This window comes from Amyelois transitella, chromosome 18 (assembly GCF_032362555.1).
Source record: "Amyelois transitella isolate CPQ chromosome 18, ilAmyTran1.1, whole genome shotgun sequence".
Classification (NCBI taxonomy): Eukaryota; Metazoa; Arthropoda; class Insecta; order Lepidoptera; family Pyralidae; genus Amyelois; species Amyelois transitella.
Window position 1 is genome coordinate 2,659,839 of NC_083521.1, and position 14,142 is coordinate 2,673,980.

General features: G+C 35.2%; 1 protein-coding gene across 1 annotated transcript; it reads right to left on the reverse strand.

Moving 5' to 3' along the window:
• Positions 1–2,500: 2,500 nt before the first annotated feature.
• On the reverse strand, positions 2,501–14,082 carry LOC106136221 (serine/threonine-protein phosphatase 5). The gene is made up of 9 exons (XM_060949050.1): positions 13,815–14,082; positions 13,441–13,682; positions 12,784–12,931; positions 12,019–12,140; positions 11,220–11,490; positions 10,162–10,392; positions 8,208–8,427; positions 7,648–7,729; positions 2,501–6,905 (listed from the first exon to the last, which is right to left on the reverse strand). The coding sequence occupies exons 1-9, from the start codon at positions 13,906–13,908 to the stop codon at positions 6,843–6,845; spliced, it is 1,473 nt and encodes a 490-aa protein (XP_060805033.1). The 5' UTR covers positions 13,909–14,082; the 3' UTR covers positions 2,501–6,842.
• Positions 14,083–14,142: the final 60 nt, after the last annotated feature.

Below are 14,142 nucleotides of genomic sequence, written 5' to 3' on the forward strand. Positions count from 1 at the left end.
AGTAGGAAATAATATGGTACTATACATCCGGGTAGAGACCTGGACAAAAGTTAGTGTTGAAATAAAACATCACGGTTACAAATTTAACAATTTTATTAATTTAAGTCAACACCAAAACCTATTTACATCGTACGATATGCCTGGCAAAATAATCAGTTACTTGCCAAGGTGCTGTGTTATCATAAAACAGTCTACCTACTGGCGTTAAAACACATTTGCACTGTTAAAATCTGTATTGAGCTTAGATTTTGAGGCAGAATTAGAGATGAGATTATCGTGCAAATGTTAAAGACTTATACCTCAGAACCTAGAGAGCTGGTTCCCGTTCAATATTTCCATGATCTGAAAAGTCGAACTATTGAGAGTGAAAGTTGTCGTTCGCCTGATATGAAGCTATGTCGGAATATGATTTCGAATTTCGTGTTTTGCCAACCCTCTTACTAAGAAAACGATCTAAAAAATCGTGTTAAACATCGCTCGTTATGTAACTAATAACTCTCAAAGGATTTCAAGACAAGTTATGTCTTTTTATAATGGGAGGGTAACACATTAACCTTGTTCAACGTACGTCAATAAGGTCCACTAAGGTAAAGCCCATAATCAAGAATTTGCAAAATACATGTATATAATCACGTCTCTATACCTTACGGGGTAGACACAGCTAACAATCTCGGAAAAACAGCAGGCCGCGTTCAACTGCCCGCTGCAACCGATTGCTAGCCCAAAAGAAGAATCCCAAGTCTATAAACCTTTGCGTGATCTTGGATTAATAAATTATAGTTAAAAAAAAAAACATATGAGACTTCATTACAGCTCTTAACAGCGAAAGAGTGCGCTTCACGCCTGTACGCAAGTGTACTTTTAAATGAACATTATTACTACCTAATATTATAGAATTATGCCTTCAAGCATTTCTTGTGGATTTGGCGTTCATTATATTAAATACATAGTATTCTACGAAAAATATTGAGCTTTCGTAGAAATAATTCTAGTCTGTCTCTGTGCCAAATTTCATCAAAATCCGTAAAGTAAGTTCAGATTAAAAACATAATCTTCTCTTGTTCTCGTAAAATTAAAAATATTTTTAACTTAATGTGACTGTAAAATAAATAGGATTACAACATCTTATGTGAAATTATGTCTAAATATTTTTAAACACTGTAAAAAGAAACACTGCTTTATTAACTAAAGTGGCAACTTTAAACAATATTTATCTGCAACAGAGGTAATTTAAAAAAATTCTAATTCATTTACACATACTGCTAAAAATTTAAGAATCATCAGGAATTAAATAACAGAGACATCATGCTTATCAATTCTTGAGAACCTCCTCTTTTTTTTTATAATGAACACCAAAAATACATTAATGAATTGAATACATTTCGAACTCAGAGGCGGTGGTAAGCTTACGTATATTAGCTATCGTGTTTCTTAATATTACAGCGCACAAAGCAAGGAAGATCGCGCCGGAGGCCAGCGGGGCGGTCTGCGATACTCTGTGTTACAACCTAAGAATGTTGGTCTTTATAATTCGATATTATTGCATGATTATTATCTTTTGTGCAAATCAGATTATAATGTTACCTATTCAACATATGTTTTTCGATAACAAACTTTAAATGAAAAACCTTATATCGACCCGTTACAAATATAAATTAAAATCCTGTTTTTGTCTAAGGTTAATAAAAAAAAAACATAATTTATTAGCACATAAAGTCGAATCATTTAAATTTAAAATTGAGCAGTACTGACTTAAATTAAAAACAAAGTTTACAATTAAAGAGTATAATTATATATCGATAAATCTATACTAATTCGGTATTTAAGTAGGAATTTGACATAATTGAAATCACGTATCTTTTAAAACTATTCGCTTTAAAAGTATATACTGAGACGTAAATATAGCTGAACAGTTTTAGAAAGGTAAATATTATGTATATTATCTCAAGATGGATGCATTTTCATTACAAATAACGCAACAACGCTAAATGATATAAACTTTTACAGTTGAAATTGTTATACATTACTCAGATTTCTGTAGTTCTTTTCTTAATGTCATTTTTCTAAGAATTTAATCGTACTGTGTATCGTTCAGAACATTATTAATAAAAATAATGGCCAACCAAGCACAGATTTTTCAGTAATTCTTTGCGTTTTCACAACTCTTTTGGTACACCGGTATTGGTAATTATTTACATGAAGAATAACGCCTTCAACCGTAAAGCAAAACTATATGTAAATTAACTAGTAACAGAATTTGTTCGGGATTAAAGCCAGACCAAAACTTTCACGAAAAATCAAGTCTGTATCGTTCTAAGCTATCCATAAAACATCCCTAACAAATATCTAAAATATTAAACAAACCGTTCCGATCATCTGTTCATTCACTAAATGCATCAGATTAAAATTGTGGTAACTTGTAAATTATACATACTGATAAATGCGTATCTTGTTCGGTATAAATAAAACATCGTGTAAATATACATAATAATATTATTAAAAAAAAAATCTTTGACATCTAGTGATGTAGTGACGAAATAAAATTTGTTCTACAACAAAATAAAACTAATTATTTCATTACATACGTAACGTAATTATTATAATGGCCTATTTAGCTATAGATGCGTTCACACTAAGGCCAGATACAGACATTTTTCACATATCAAAAAATGCATAGTGTATTCCTTTCTTCGGCGTTAAATTTTCATGGATAAGGCTAAATGCTAACATTAACTTTTATAATGTTATTATAATTAATTACATTGTATTAAGAGTGTTTTATTATAATTGATATTGCTTTATTGAGTCTTCAGCTATTAATGAATCTTATCCATATTAAGCTAACGCCGAATCATCGTTTCCAATCTAATCTTCGATCACATGATAAGATATTTAGCTTTTATTATGCTCTTAATTGTCTATCATCCATCAGGGGGATTATTCTCGAACGTTGATTATGCATAAATTTTCCATGTCAATCTACAAATACATACATATGATCATGTCTTTAGCCTCTACGAGGTATACAGAATTAACAGTCCTAAAAGACTGAAAGACCACACACAGCGGTATGGCTTAGTGATGGAATAGAGGTCCAAATAGTGAATTTATTCGTTTTAACCGCAAAACAAGAAAGTTGGGGAAGACATATTATCATATGACCTAAATATGCTTACTTCTTATTTTTCCTCTTTTGTGACGCCGTGTAGTGCCCGGCAAATTAGAATGTACCCAGTCCATAACTAACTGATATATATGTTCAAAGAAGTTTGAAATGTTATACAAACTCTTTCTTGTTATGTTCTTGTTTATCTGTGGCGCGGCATCCCATCCTCGTCGCCAAATGATATATTTATAGATATTTATAAATAATCATACAATAAAACCACAGGATAGCTTGGACACGAATGACATGTATTTTTAAGATGCGCGCGCATGGGGTGATACCTTCAAAGCTTAGAAATAAGATGTTACAGGAATTGCACGATTCCCACTTAGGTATAACTAAGAGTAAAAGTAATGCTCGTAGTAGAATGTGGTGGCCGGGCATCGACGGCGACATCGAGCGCTGGGTGGGCGCGTGTGCGGCGTGCGTGGCGGCGCGCGGGGCCCCGCCGCGAGACCCGCCCGCGCCCTGGCCCGCCGCCGCCCGCCCGTGGCAGCGCATACACATCGACTATATGACTATAGGGCAAAGGGTATACTTGGTGGTTGTGGATTCACATAGCAAATGGTTGGAGTGTTTGTATATGCACAATGGAACTTCAACGACCGCTTTAATTACTAAGCTTAAAGTATTATTTGCTACTTTTGGTATTCCAGACGTCTTAGTATCTGACAACGACACGAAAATAAATTCTCTCGAATTTAGGTTATTTTGCTCAGCAAATGGTATCAAATATATGACGTCACCTATTTACCACCCTCCTAGTAACGGACAAGCCGAAAACTCTGTCAGAACATGTAAAAAGATGTTAAAATGTATACTTAAAGAAAATTTAAGTCTGTGCGAAATTCAGGAACATCTTTTAGGATATTTATTCAATTATAGAAATGCCGTGCATTGTACCACCGGAGAAACGCCAGCCAAGTTAATGTTTGGTCGTAAACTTCGCACTCGTCTCGACCTTATTTTGCCATCGGAAAGAGAGCACAGCTCAGTGCATGTGCCGGGTAGGCGATCGTTTTGTATAGGAGACAAGGTGTGGTGCCGATGGTATAGTGCGCGGATGGAAACTTGGCAACTAGGAATAATTAAAGAGAAAGTAGGTAACAAAATGTACAAAATTTTTATAGATAGTTTAGATGAATATTGTATCAGGCATGTTGATCAACTGCTTAATTATACCGGCGGTGAGAATGAAGTAGCTGATGGCCATCTACTTGATGATGTTTCTTTATCGAATCCTGTTACTGCTGTCTCTTCCCAAGAACCGGCTGCGATAAGTCTAAGTGATGAAACTCAAATGAGTTCACAACCTCAGCATGTAACAAATAATAGAGACAGGGAAGTTGGCAGAGATTGTGAGGAGGAGGAAAGTGAGAGAATCGTTGAAATTCAAAATGACTCTTCAGCCGAGCATAGTTCTGAGCAAGTGCAGGGCGTCAGTAGCGATGCAACGGTGGTAGATCCGCCGGAATCTCTCACTCGCCCTAGACGAAATGTTCCACGGGTTGATTACAGAAAGTATTTGTAATTAATATCTTCTAATTTAACAAGTTGTTATTTTTAGTTTAAATGTATTTAATAAGTATTATGATTAATGTACATAATTTTCAACAGGTTCTCAAAATAAGTGTGGAGGAATGATATATATGTTCAAAGAAGTTTGAAATGTTATACAAACTCTTTCTTGTTATGTTCTTGTTTATCTGTGGCGCGGCGTCCCATGCGCGCGCATCTTAAAAATACATGTCATTCGTGTCCAAGCTATCCTGTGGTTTTATTGTATGATTATTTATAAATATCTATAAATATATCACTAACCCATGGATGTTGTAAAAATTAACTAAAGGAAAGGCTATTAACCTGGTATTATTTTGTAGGCCAGGTTAACCTATCAGTATTTGAATCTCAATTCCATCTTTGAGCCATTCAGCTAAAAATGGCTTTTCAGTATTTTTAAGACTGTTAGCCTTTGTCTACTCGGCAAGATATATAAATGTAATTATATGTATGTATGTAAATAATAAAATTATCATGATTTGGTCATGCATTTTACAAATAGCACTTTACTATGACAAAATAAATACGCTAAATGCCAATCTTATAATGTCACCGAAGATTTGTCCATATTATGGCTAGAGACTTATTCATCTAATTTTACAGAAATAGCAGTCGCAAATCCATTGCTTATAAAGCTTTATGTATGATGGAGCTAAAAGTATTTTAATTTATTTGCAATGCAGCTATCTTTTATTCCTTACAGGGTAACATGTAAAATATTGACAACCTTGCAAGACTTGACAAGAACATTTATAATATATTTATAATATATTTGTTCTACGAATTTAGATAATTTGTTACATACAAATTTAATGTGATATTTGAACGTACTTAACTCTATGTTCATATGAACATAGACTTTCAAATTTCATCCATAGTACAAGAAAACTTTGGTAAATCATTTTTTAATTGGTGTAATTGAGTTATGCAGTTGTAAGGCCTAGAAGAATGTACCTTGATGAAATCGACAATAACTTAACCAAAGATCAGGTTGTATCTTAAACCAAGCCAAGCTCGCATGAAGAGAGTTATTAATGTGGATGAATCGAAAGAAGTATGCAGGGATCGTGGCAACTGGAAACATATACTCTTTGCCTACCCCTCCGGGAAAGGGGCTCCATTTTACGTGTGTATAAAGTTATTATATAAAATTCGTAGAACCAATGTCCTTGTCTATGGTTGAGCTGTAAATGTGAAATTTCAAAAGAAATCATGTAAAAGTTTGCATGTTATTATGTTAGTGTAGTTCTATAGATGATAATATCGTTACAAAAATTGTTATTACTCGTCTCCCACAAAAACTTTTGACCTCCAAAATACATATTGCATTTCATATTGTCTTAGAAGTATATCCGATGGATAGAAGGCGTTTAGGTTAAAATATTACCTCCACAATTACACATTCGCAATCACATATACCCACCCGCTTTTTAATTATGGCGCGATTAAACCAATATGTATACTAATATTATAAAGCTGAAAATTTTGTTTGTTTGAACGCGCTATCTCAGGAACTACTGGTTCGAATTGAAAAATTATTTAATTATCATTAATTTGATAAACAAAGACTTTAATATAATTTTATCATTGGATAATAAAGTTTCCTTATTTGATTTTGTATAAGGGTTCTTTTTTTTGGTCAAATATTATATAGGTACGTAAACAGTCTCATTTGTGACTGGTTTGGATTTTTTTTAATTGCGGTAGAACGCAGAAATTTAGAAGAAATTACGTCTGATATGTAACAAATTAACTAATTTAAGAAAACTAGTTAAAAGTTGATTTGGATTTCCTTGTAGTCAATTCATATTTAAATGATATGCCGCAAAAAGGCATATCGTAGACGAAATGTATCCATGTGTCGTCTATATAGAACAAAAACTTGCAACAGTTTTTGTAAATTTGATGCAGTTTCTTATTTAATAGAATGACTAAAGAGAAAGGTTCACATGTATTAATATCACCAGATTAAGTATATTAATAAAACTCATTTAAATTCAAACTACAGTTGTAGTCTTCAAGAAATAGATGAACTTAACTAGTTTGAATTACGTGGTTTGTGATATGTGATTGTATATAATTGAGGAGCGTACATTTGTGTCACAGAACAGTCTCGTTACTGACAAAGAAGGTTGAAGAATGAGTGAGCGTACGCCATCGGCTTCACGTCTGGATGTGGCTGTAAAAAAAATGATGATAAAATTAAAAATATTAAGCTATACTAATATTATTAAGCAGAAGAGTTTGTTTGTTTGAACGCGCGTATCTCAGGAATTACTGGTGGAACTACTAAATTGAAAAATTCTTTTTGTGTTGAATAGACCATTTATCGAGGAAGGCTTTGGGGTAGGTATATAACAAGTGTGAAAAAAACAGGGAAAATTATTCATCCCTGAGGGCTTCAATGATGCCCAAAATAACATTTACACGCGGACGAAGTCGAGAGCACAGCTAGTAAATAATAATAACTAACAATTTCTTCAATTGTGAAAAATATAAGTATATATTAATCAGTGCCGTGTAGTTTATATTCGGTCTTATATTCTCCATCTATTTACCATGAATGCCGTAAAGGCGACAAAAGGAATAGGCACTAGTGTTATTCATCTGATGCAGCTTTTACCATGATCCATTATAGGTTAGGTTTTCCTGCAAAGTTAGCGTAAGTCAGACAGGAGTCGATTCGTGTAAAAACCTGACTAACCCAATCCAGAATCGTGAATAGAACAGATTTATTTTCAAAATTGGAACAAGGTATCACATATTGACGTGAACACAAGTCGTAATTATATTTACTACCGCTTCCATAAGCGCATGTCAAAAAGCGGCGGAACAAACTACACTGCAGCATTTACACCGGACGTGAAAGAGATGAAGATATAACTACGGGACTAACACAAGAAGAGGAACAAGATACGTACCACAGCCTCGTATGTAGTGAAGTTAGGTTTCAAGTCTTTGCCATTCATCGTGATAAAAGCACCAAGGTTACCCATTGTATCACTGAAAGATAAAAAGTTTTACATAATGAGATTTCCTCAGTTCATAGTTAATTAAATACATATAATATATAACGGCGTCTGTGGCACAGCGGTAGTACGCTTTTCTATAACACCGGAGGTTCCGGTTTTGAATCCCGGCCAGGGCATGATGAGAAAAGAACCTTTTCTGATTGGCCTGGGTCTTGGATGTTTATCTATATAGGTATTTATTATAAAGTATCGTTGAGTTAGTATCTTGTTACACAAGTCTCGAACTTATTTCGAGGCTAACTCAATCTGTGTAATTTGTCCCGTATATATTTATTTATTATTTATTTATAATCACGTCTTTATCCCTTGCGGGGTAGACAGAGCCAGTAGTCTTGAGAGACTGATAGGCCACGTTCAGCTGTTTGGCTTAATGATAGAATTGAGATTAATATGTATGTATGTATATAGACATTATTCTGACAAAAAAACTATCCAACAATCATACACACCAGTAATTAGGAGCTGAGAAAACAGTGATGCATTTCCCGTCGTGGGCTATCTCGTAGCCGTCGTTCTTGACCTCGTGACTCCTGATGATGTAATCCAGGCCGTTGCGGGTCAAGAAGTTGGCGGTCACGTCGGGGCCGAACTGGCAGCCCACGCCGCGCTTCGACGGCGCCCGCCCGCCCATCGGCTGCGGGTCCGACCACAGCAGCTCGCACATTATACCTGGGAAATTACATACATACACTAGAGGCCGCCCGCGACTTCGTCCGCATGGAAACCCTATCAATCCCGCGGGAACTCTGGGATAAAAAGTAGCCTATGTGTTATTCTGGGTCTTCAGCTACCTACATACCAAATTTCATGGTAATTGGTTCAGTAGTTTTTGCGTGAAAGAGTAACAAACATCCATACATCCATACAAACTTTCGCCTTTATAATAGTAGTAGGATACATACATATGGTCACGTCTATATCCCTTGCGGGGTAGACAGAGCCAACAGGCTTGAAAAGACTGAATGGCCACGTTCAGCTATTTGGCTTAATGATAAAATTGGGATTCAAATAGTGACAGGTTGCTAGCCCATCGCCTAAAAGAGGAACCCCAAGTTTATGAGCCTATCCCTTAGTCGCCTTTTACGACGTCCGTGGGAAAGAGATGGAGTGGTCCTATTCTTTTTTGTATTGGTGCCGGGAACCACACGGCACCAATACAAAAATTATTTTATTAATTAGGTTTAAAGATCTTTATTCACAGACTCACAAAGTAATTAAATTCACTTACAATGACCCTTAATGTAATGTAATACAAAATAATAGTGAACAAGTAACGCATTCAAACAGAATGTTAAATTTTTAAATAAACACAGTTGTCACTACAATAATTTTGCAATTAAGTAACAATATACCTGAGATATTAGAATAGATTTATTATCAAAATTGGATACAAGGTATCACTTCTGCTGCTGGTATAACTAAAATGCTGTTATCTGCCAAATCCTTGTTTTAAATAAAACGTCAAAAATACGGTAAATATTTAAACTGATGCCATTCATCAAATGAGAACGCCTATTTATGACTTAAAGGTACCAAAAAGTCGTATATACAGATCGAAAGAGATTTATTTTTCTTATTTTACTGGTAAAAAGGTGAAAATCCTGATGTCAGATAACGGCATTTTAGTTATACCACGGCAGACTTATTGACGTCACATAACTTAAATCTAATTATAACTACTACCGCTCCCAAAGCGCGTGGGTAGAAGAAGCGGCGGAACAAACTACACTGCAGCATTTTCATCGGACGTCGATTTACATTGGATTATTAAAAACGCTTAATAAATATTATTGCATGAAGAGAGTTATGAATGTGGATGAAGCGAAGGAAGTATGCAGAGATCGTGGCAAGTGGAAAGATGTGGTCTCTGCCCACTGTTATGTTATGTTATGTTAAATATTAGGGAAAAGTGATCAACGGGGCCACGCAGATCAATGCCTGACGTGGTCTGACCGTGGTCATAACTCAATATCGGCCCTTTCTTGTGGGATAGGAAGCCGGGACGAACGCAAGCGAAATTATGAATTGATTTTTAGGATTTTTTTTTAAATATTTTTTAATATTTATATCAAGAACTAAACCAATTGAACAATAATGATGTTAATGTGGATTGGAGTTACTGACTGCTAGTCGAAAGCTGAAATAAGGTACAAAAGGCGCGTACAAAGAATTCCTTACTTAGTGACATTAACATCAATTTTAGGCGATGGGCTAGCAACCTGTCGCTATTTGAATTTCAATTCTATCATTAAGCCAAGCAGCTGAGCGTGGCCTATCAGTCTTTCAAGACTATTGGCTCTGTCTACCCCACAAGGGATATATATATATATAGGACGTGACCATATGTATGTATGTAAGAACCCTACAAAGAATTCCTGCCTTAGTGAAATTAACAACACTCACCATCTTCAGGCGGCTGCTTGTTCCTATCAACCTTCCTGATATCTTCGAGCGTGACGTCATCCTTGGAGAATAATCCTCCGTGCATCACCAACACTCTGTTATTGATGCAATGCGCCAGAGGGAGCCAGTTGTACACCTCGGTGAACAGATCCGCCATTTGTGAAGTATACTTTGAGGTCACCTCGCCACGAAAACCGTACATCCTGTTCATGTCCAGGGTTTCGTGGTTACCTGTGTAATGATACATGAGATGAAATTTTGTTACCATGATTCGACGGCCCGTGTGGCGCAGCGGTAGTACGCTTGTCTGTGACACCGGAGGTCCCGGGTTCGAATCATGATGAGAAATGAACTTTTTCTGATTGGCCTGGGTTTTGGATGTTTATTTATATAAGTATTTATTATAAAATATAGTATCGTTGAGTTAGTATCTCGTAACACAAGTCTCGAACTTACTTCGAGGCTAACTCGATCTGTGTAATTTGTCCCGTATATATTTATTTATTTATTCATGATTCCATACAGGTTAGTTTCCCCTTCAAAAGTTGAAAAGGTCAGACCAGTCGCTTTGTGTGAAAACCTTACACACCCAATCGAGGATCATGCACCCTATGATGATTCCTCACTGAAGAGAATCGACTTTCCAAATGATAAATTACAGTCATAAAACCCTATATCCTCCTCAGAAGGACCAGCGCCAGGGTAAGAAGACTATTTTATGTCATTTACTTTTATAAACTACTAGCTGTGCGTGCCCGCGACTTCGTCCGCGTGAAACAGTTATTTTGGGCATCATTGAAGCCCTCAAGGATGAATTATTAATAATTTTCCCCGATTTTTTTCACATTCTCCATTATTTCTTCGCCTCTCAGTGGCAGCGTGATGTTATATAGCCTAAAGCCTTCCTCCATAAATGGTCTACTCAACACAAAAAGAATTTTTCAATTCAGTAGTTCCACCAATAATTCCTGAGATTAGCGCAATCAAACAAACAAACTCTCCACATTTATATTAGTATAGATTGAACATCATTCTTGTAATAACTGAAAAAAACATACCTCTTGACATATAAAAGTGATTTGGAAACAGCAGTTTAAAACTGAACAGTGTGAAAATACATTCCACACTGAACGATCCTCTGTCCACGAAATCACCGTTGAACAGGTACGGATTTTTCTCTGAAGGTAACCCGTTTAATTTAAACACATTCATCAGGTCATAGAACTGTCCGTGTATGTCACCGCACACCGTAAACTTTTCATCGTCAGGCACTTTGATGTCAACCAGCGAAGGCTGCTTTTGGAGGTATGCTTTCACATCAATCAGGATCTGAAAAAATATAATGGATGTATTGATAAAAGGGTACCATTTGTCCTTCGAGAGTACGTGAAATTTCAAGATTGATTCAGTAGATAGAAACAAACAAACTTAATTTTGCTTATATATTAGTTAGAACTATACAATACACTTATACAAAACAATAGTATTGCCACAATACTTTGTCAGCCGTGTGGTGCCGGCAACCCATATCTTCCCGTCGGTATCCTAAGAGGCGACAAAGGGATTAAGCTGGAGGTGGGCAGCAGCACCTCCTACGCTGATATGACAACATAGTCCAGAAATAATAGACACTGCGGTCACCAACCTGCCCGCCTAGAAGGCGACTATGGATATATTTTCCCACATTTTTGGGGAAGCCTTAGTCCAGTAGTGAACTTTTATGGGCTGTTAAGGTAAAGGAACTTTGTTAAATCTTGACTCTCTTTCCTGGAAGGATAAGCAGTGACTATGTCTATCTACTACTGTGTACTAATGTATGCGGTGGTTAGATTTAATACAAATTTTTTAACTAATTACCTTGTAGGCAAACTTTTTGTGTAATTTCTTCTGCTGCTTGTAATATTCCATGAGTTCTGTTACGAATTTCATAGTGACTTTTCCGTCTTCCAGCGACGGACCTTCGTATTCATCCTCAATGGCTGTAAAATAAAGTATAGTTTTCAACTATTGGATATGAATTTAATATCGGAATCACTTAATTTTGTTATTGTGAGGACAGACAAAAAATTTTTTTCACATAATTTTTATATTTCCATAGTTATTGCTGTATCAAATCATGATCATATTTGAGCATTTGTGTACTTTCAATTCATCACACTACATATTTATTTTGTATTTTAACAGTAGTTACTCATCTTTGTCTTTGTTGCAGACAATAAAACAAACTTGTTAAACACATTCTAAATTTCCACCTGTCCTCATAGTACACAAAACTCACTTCCAAATGTTTACAGATTGCAAACACAATTATATCAATCATATAGATAATTAAAAAATAATAGATTAATTTCCTTGAAAAAGATTTGTTATCTAGATAAGTGACCTCAGTTATACTAGTCTATTTTATAGATTCTGAGCTAGTATGAATATGAGGAAAAATTTTGTAACTTGTAAGTATCATGTGATTTTAAAGTGTGTAACTACTTCATTAGTGCTGGCTAACAAGCATTATTCAAAAATAAAAAAATGCTTTTTAAAATCAGAAAAGTTATGAAAAATATATTCTGATAAACAAAAATTTCTTTTTTTAAAGTTAATTCTATAAAGGTTAGGTGTACGCACTCATAGCATCCAAGTTGATAGAATCTGCAATGTTGACCTCCTTCTTATCAACAGAAATGGCTTTTTCAAAGGCAATTTTTTTAACTATTTTATTGCATTCATTGTATTTCATCTTTGCATCCTGGTCATTTGGCCTAACTTTGGTTACCTGAAATATAATAAAGCCTCATTCCAGTTAAACCAAATAGCAGAACCTCTTTAGAATGTCTTACAGTCTTCTTTAATACAAGCTGTTTAATTATTAAATGCCATGTGCTTTCCAATTTAAAAATAGGACCAAACGCATCTACTCAAGAAGACATAATCCTGTCCTGCAGCTTTTAACATAAATCAATATTTATTAGGTGACCCGGCTTAGGATCCAGAGATCAGACAGTAGTCGCTTCATGTTAAATCATAACTCACCCAATCCGGGATGTAACTGGGATTAAAGCCAGAGGGAAAAGGCCAGCCTTTTGTACAATTTATACTTGAATTACATTTGCTCCCATAGCCTATAAAGAAACCATAACGGCCAAAATGGATTTGTAATCACAGTGCTTATGTCATCATTTGTTTAGTTCTTGTATGACATAAATAGTAGTATTTTATTCCACATGGTAATATTTATTTAAAACCTCAATGTATTTTAACCATTACATCAAAAGCTATACTTACATATTCAAAATCCTTAAGAGCTAGTTTGTACTTTCCTAATGACATGTAAGAGGCTGCTCTGCGGTAATAAGCCTTAGTGTAAGCCCTATCCAATTCTATGGCTTTCGAAGCATCTGTCAGCGCATACCCAAAGTTTTCTAGACGTAAATTGGCTATACTTCTATTCGCGAAAAAAACCGCACTTGTAGGATTCTTCTCAATGGCTTGTGTGTACAATTCGATAGCTCTGTTGTAATTTTGCCCTGAAAATTTTGAGGTTATGTCAGCAACACACAAATAGAACAAAGTCACGATCGATACACAAATATTGTAAATAAATTATACAACATCACAACCGCTTATTCATTAGCAATTAAATGCAAATATGTACTTACTTTTAAAAAAATCATTGGCTTCGTTTTTCAATTTTTCCGCTGCCTCTATGTCTTCTTGAGTTACAGGGCCAGTTATCTCCGCATTATTAGCCATAGTTATGACTTGCAATACCAATATTCAAATTTATATTTTTTGCGTTGAAAAAGGGCCTAATCATAAAATATGTAATAATCTTACATCCATTACATGCTATCCGCAATTCATGAAAAATTAAATTGAATTGAAAGCTGAATGAAACATATAATGACAGCAATTTGTGAATGAATGGTAGTAGGATTTAGTTAGACACTTGTGAATGTGTTGCCATGACTTGTTATAAAAACAAAA

What these genes read in the sequence shown, in the direction of transcription:
- LOC106136221 (XM_060949050.1), bottom strand. Translation starts at nt 13,908, where the DNA reads ATGGCTAATAATGCGGAGATAACTGGCCCTGTAACTCAAGAAGACATA. An exon ending in AGCCAATGATTTTTTTAAAA is followed by an intron (nt 13,683 to 13,814) that starts GTAAGTACATAT and finishes CAAAATTTTCAG; the next exon opens with GGCAAAATTACAACAGAGCT. An exon ending in TTCTCAGCTCCTAATTACTG is followed by an intron (nt 7,730 to 8,207) that starts GTGTGTATGATT and finishes TTTATCTTTCAG; the next exon opens with TGATACAATGGGTAACCTTG.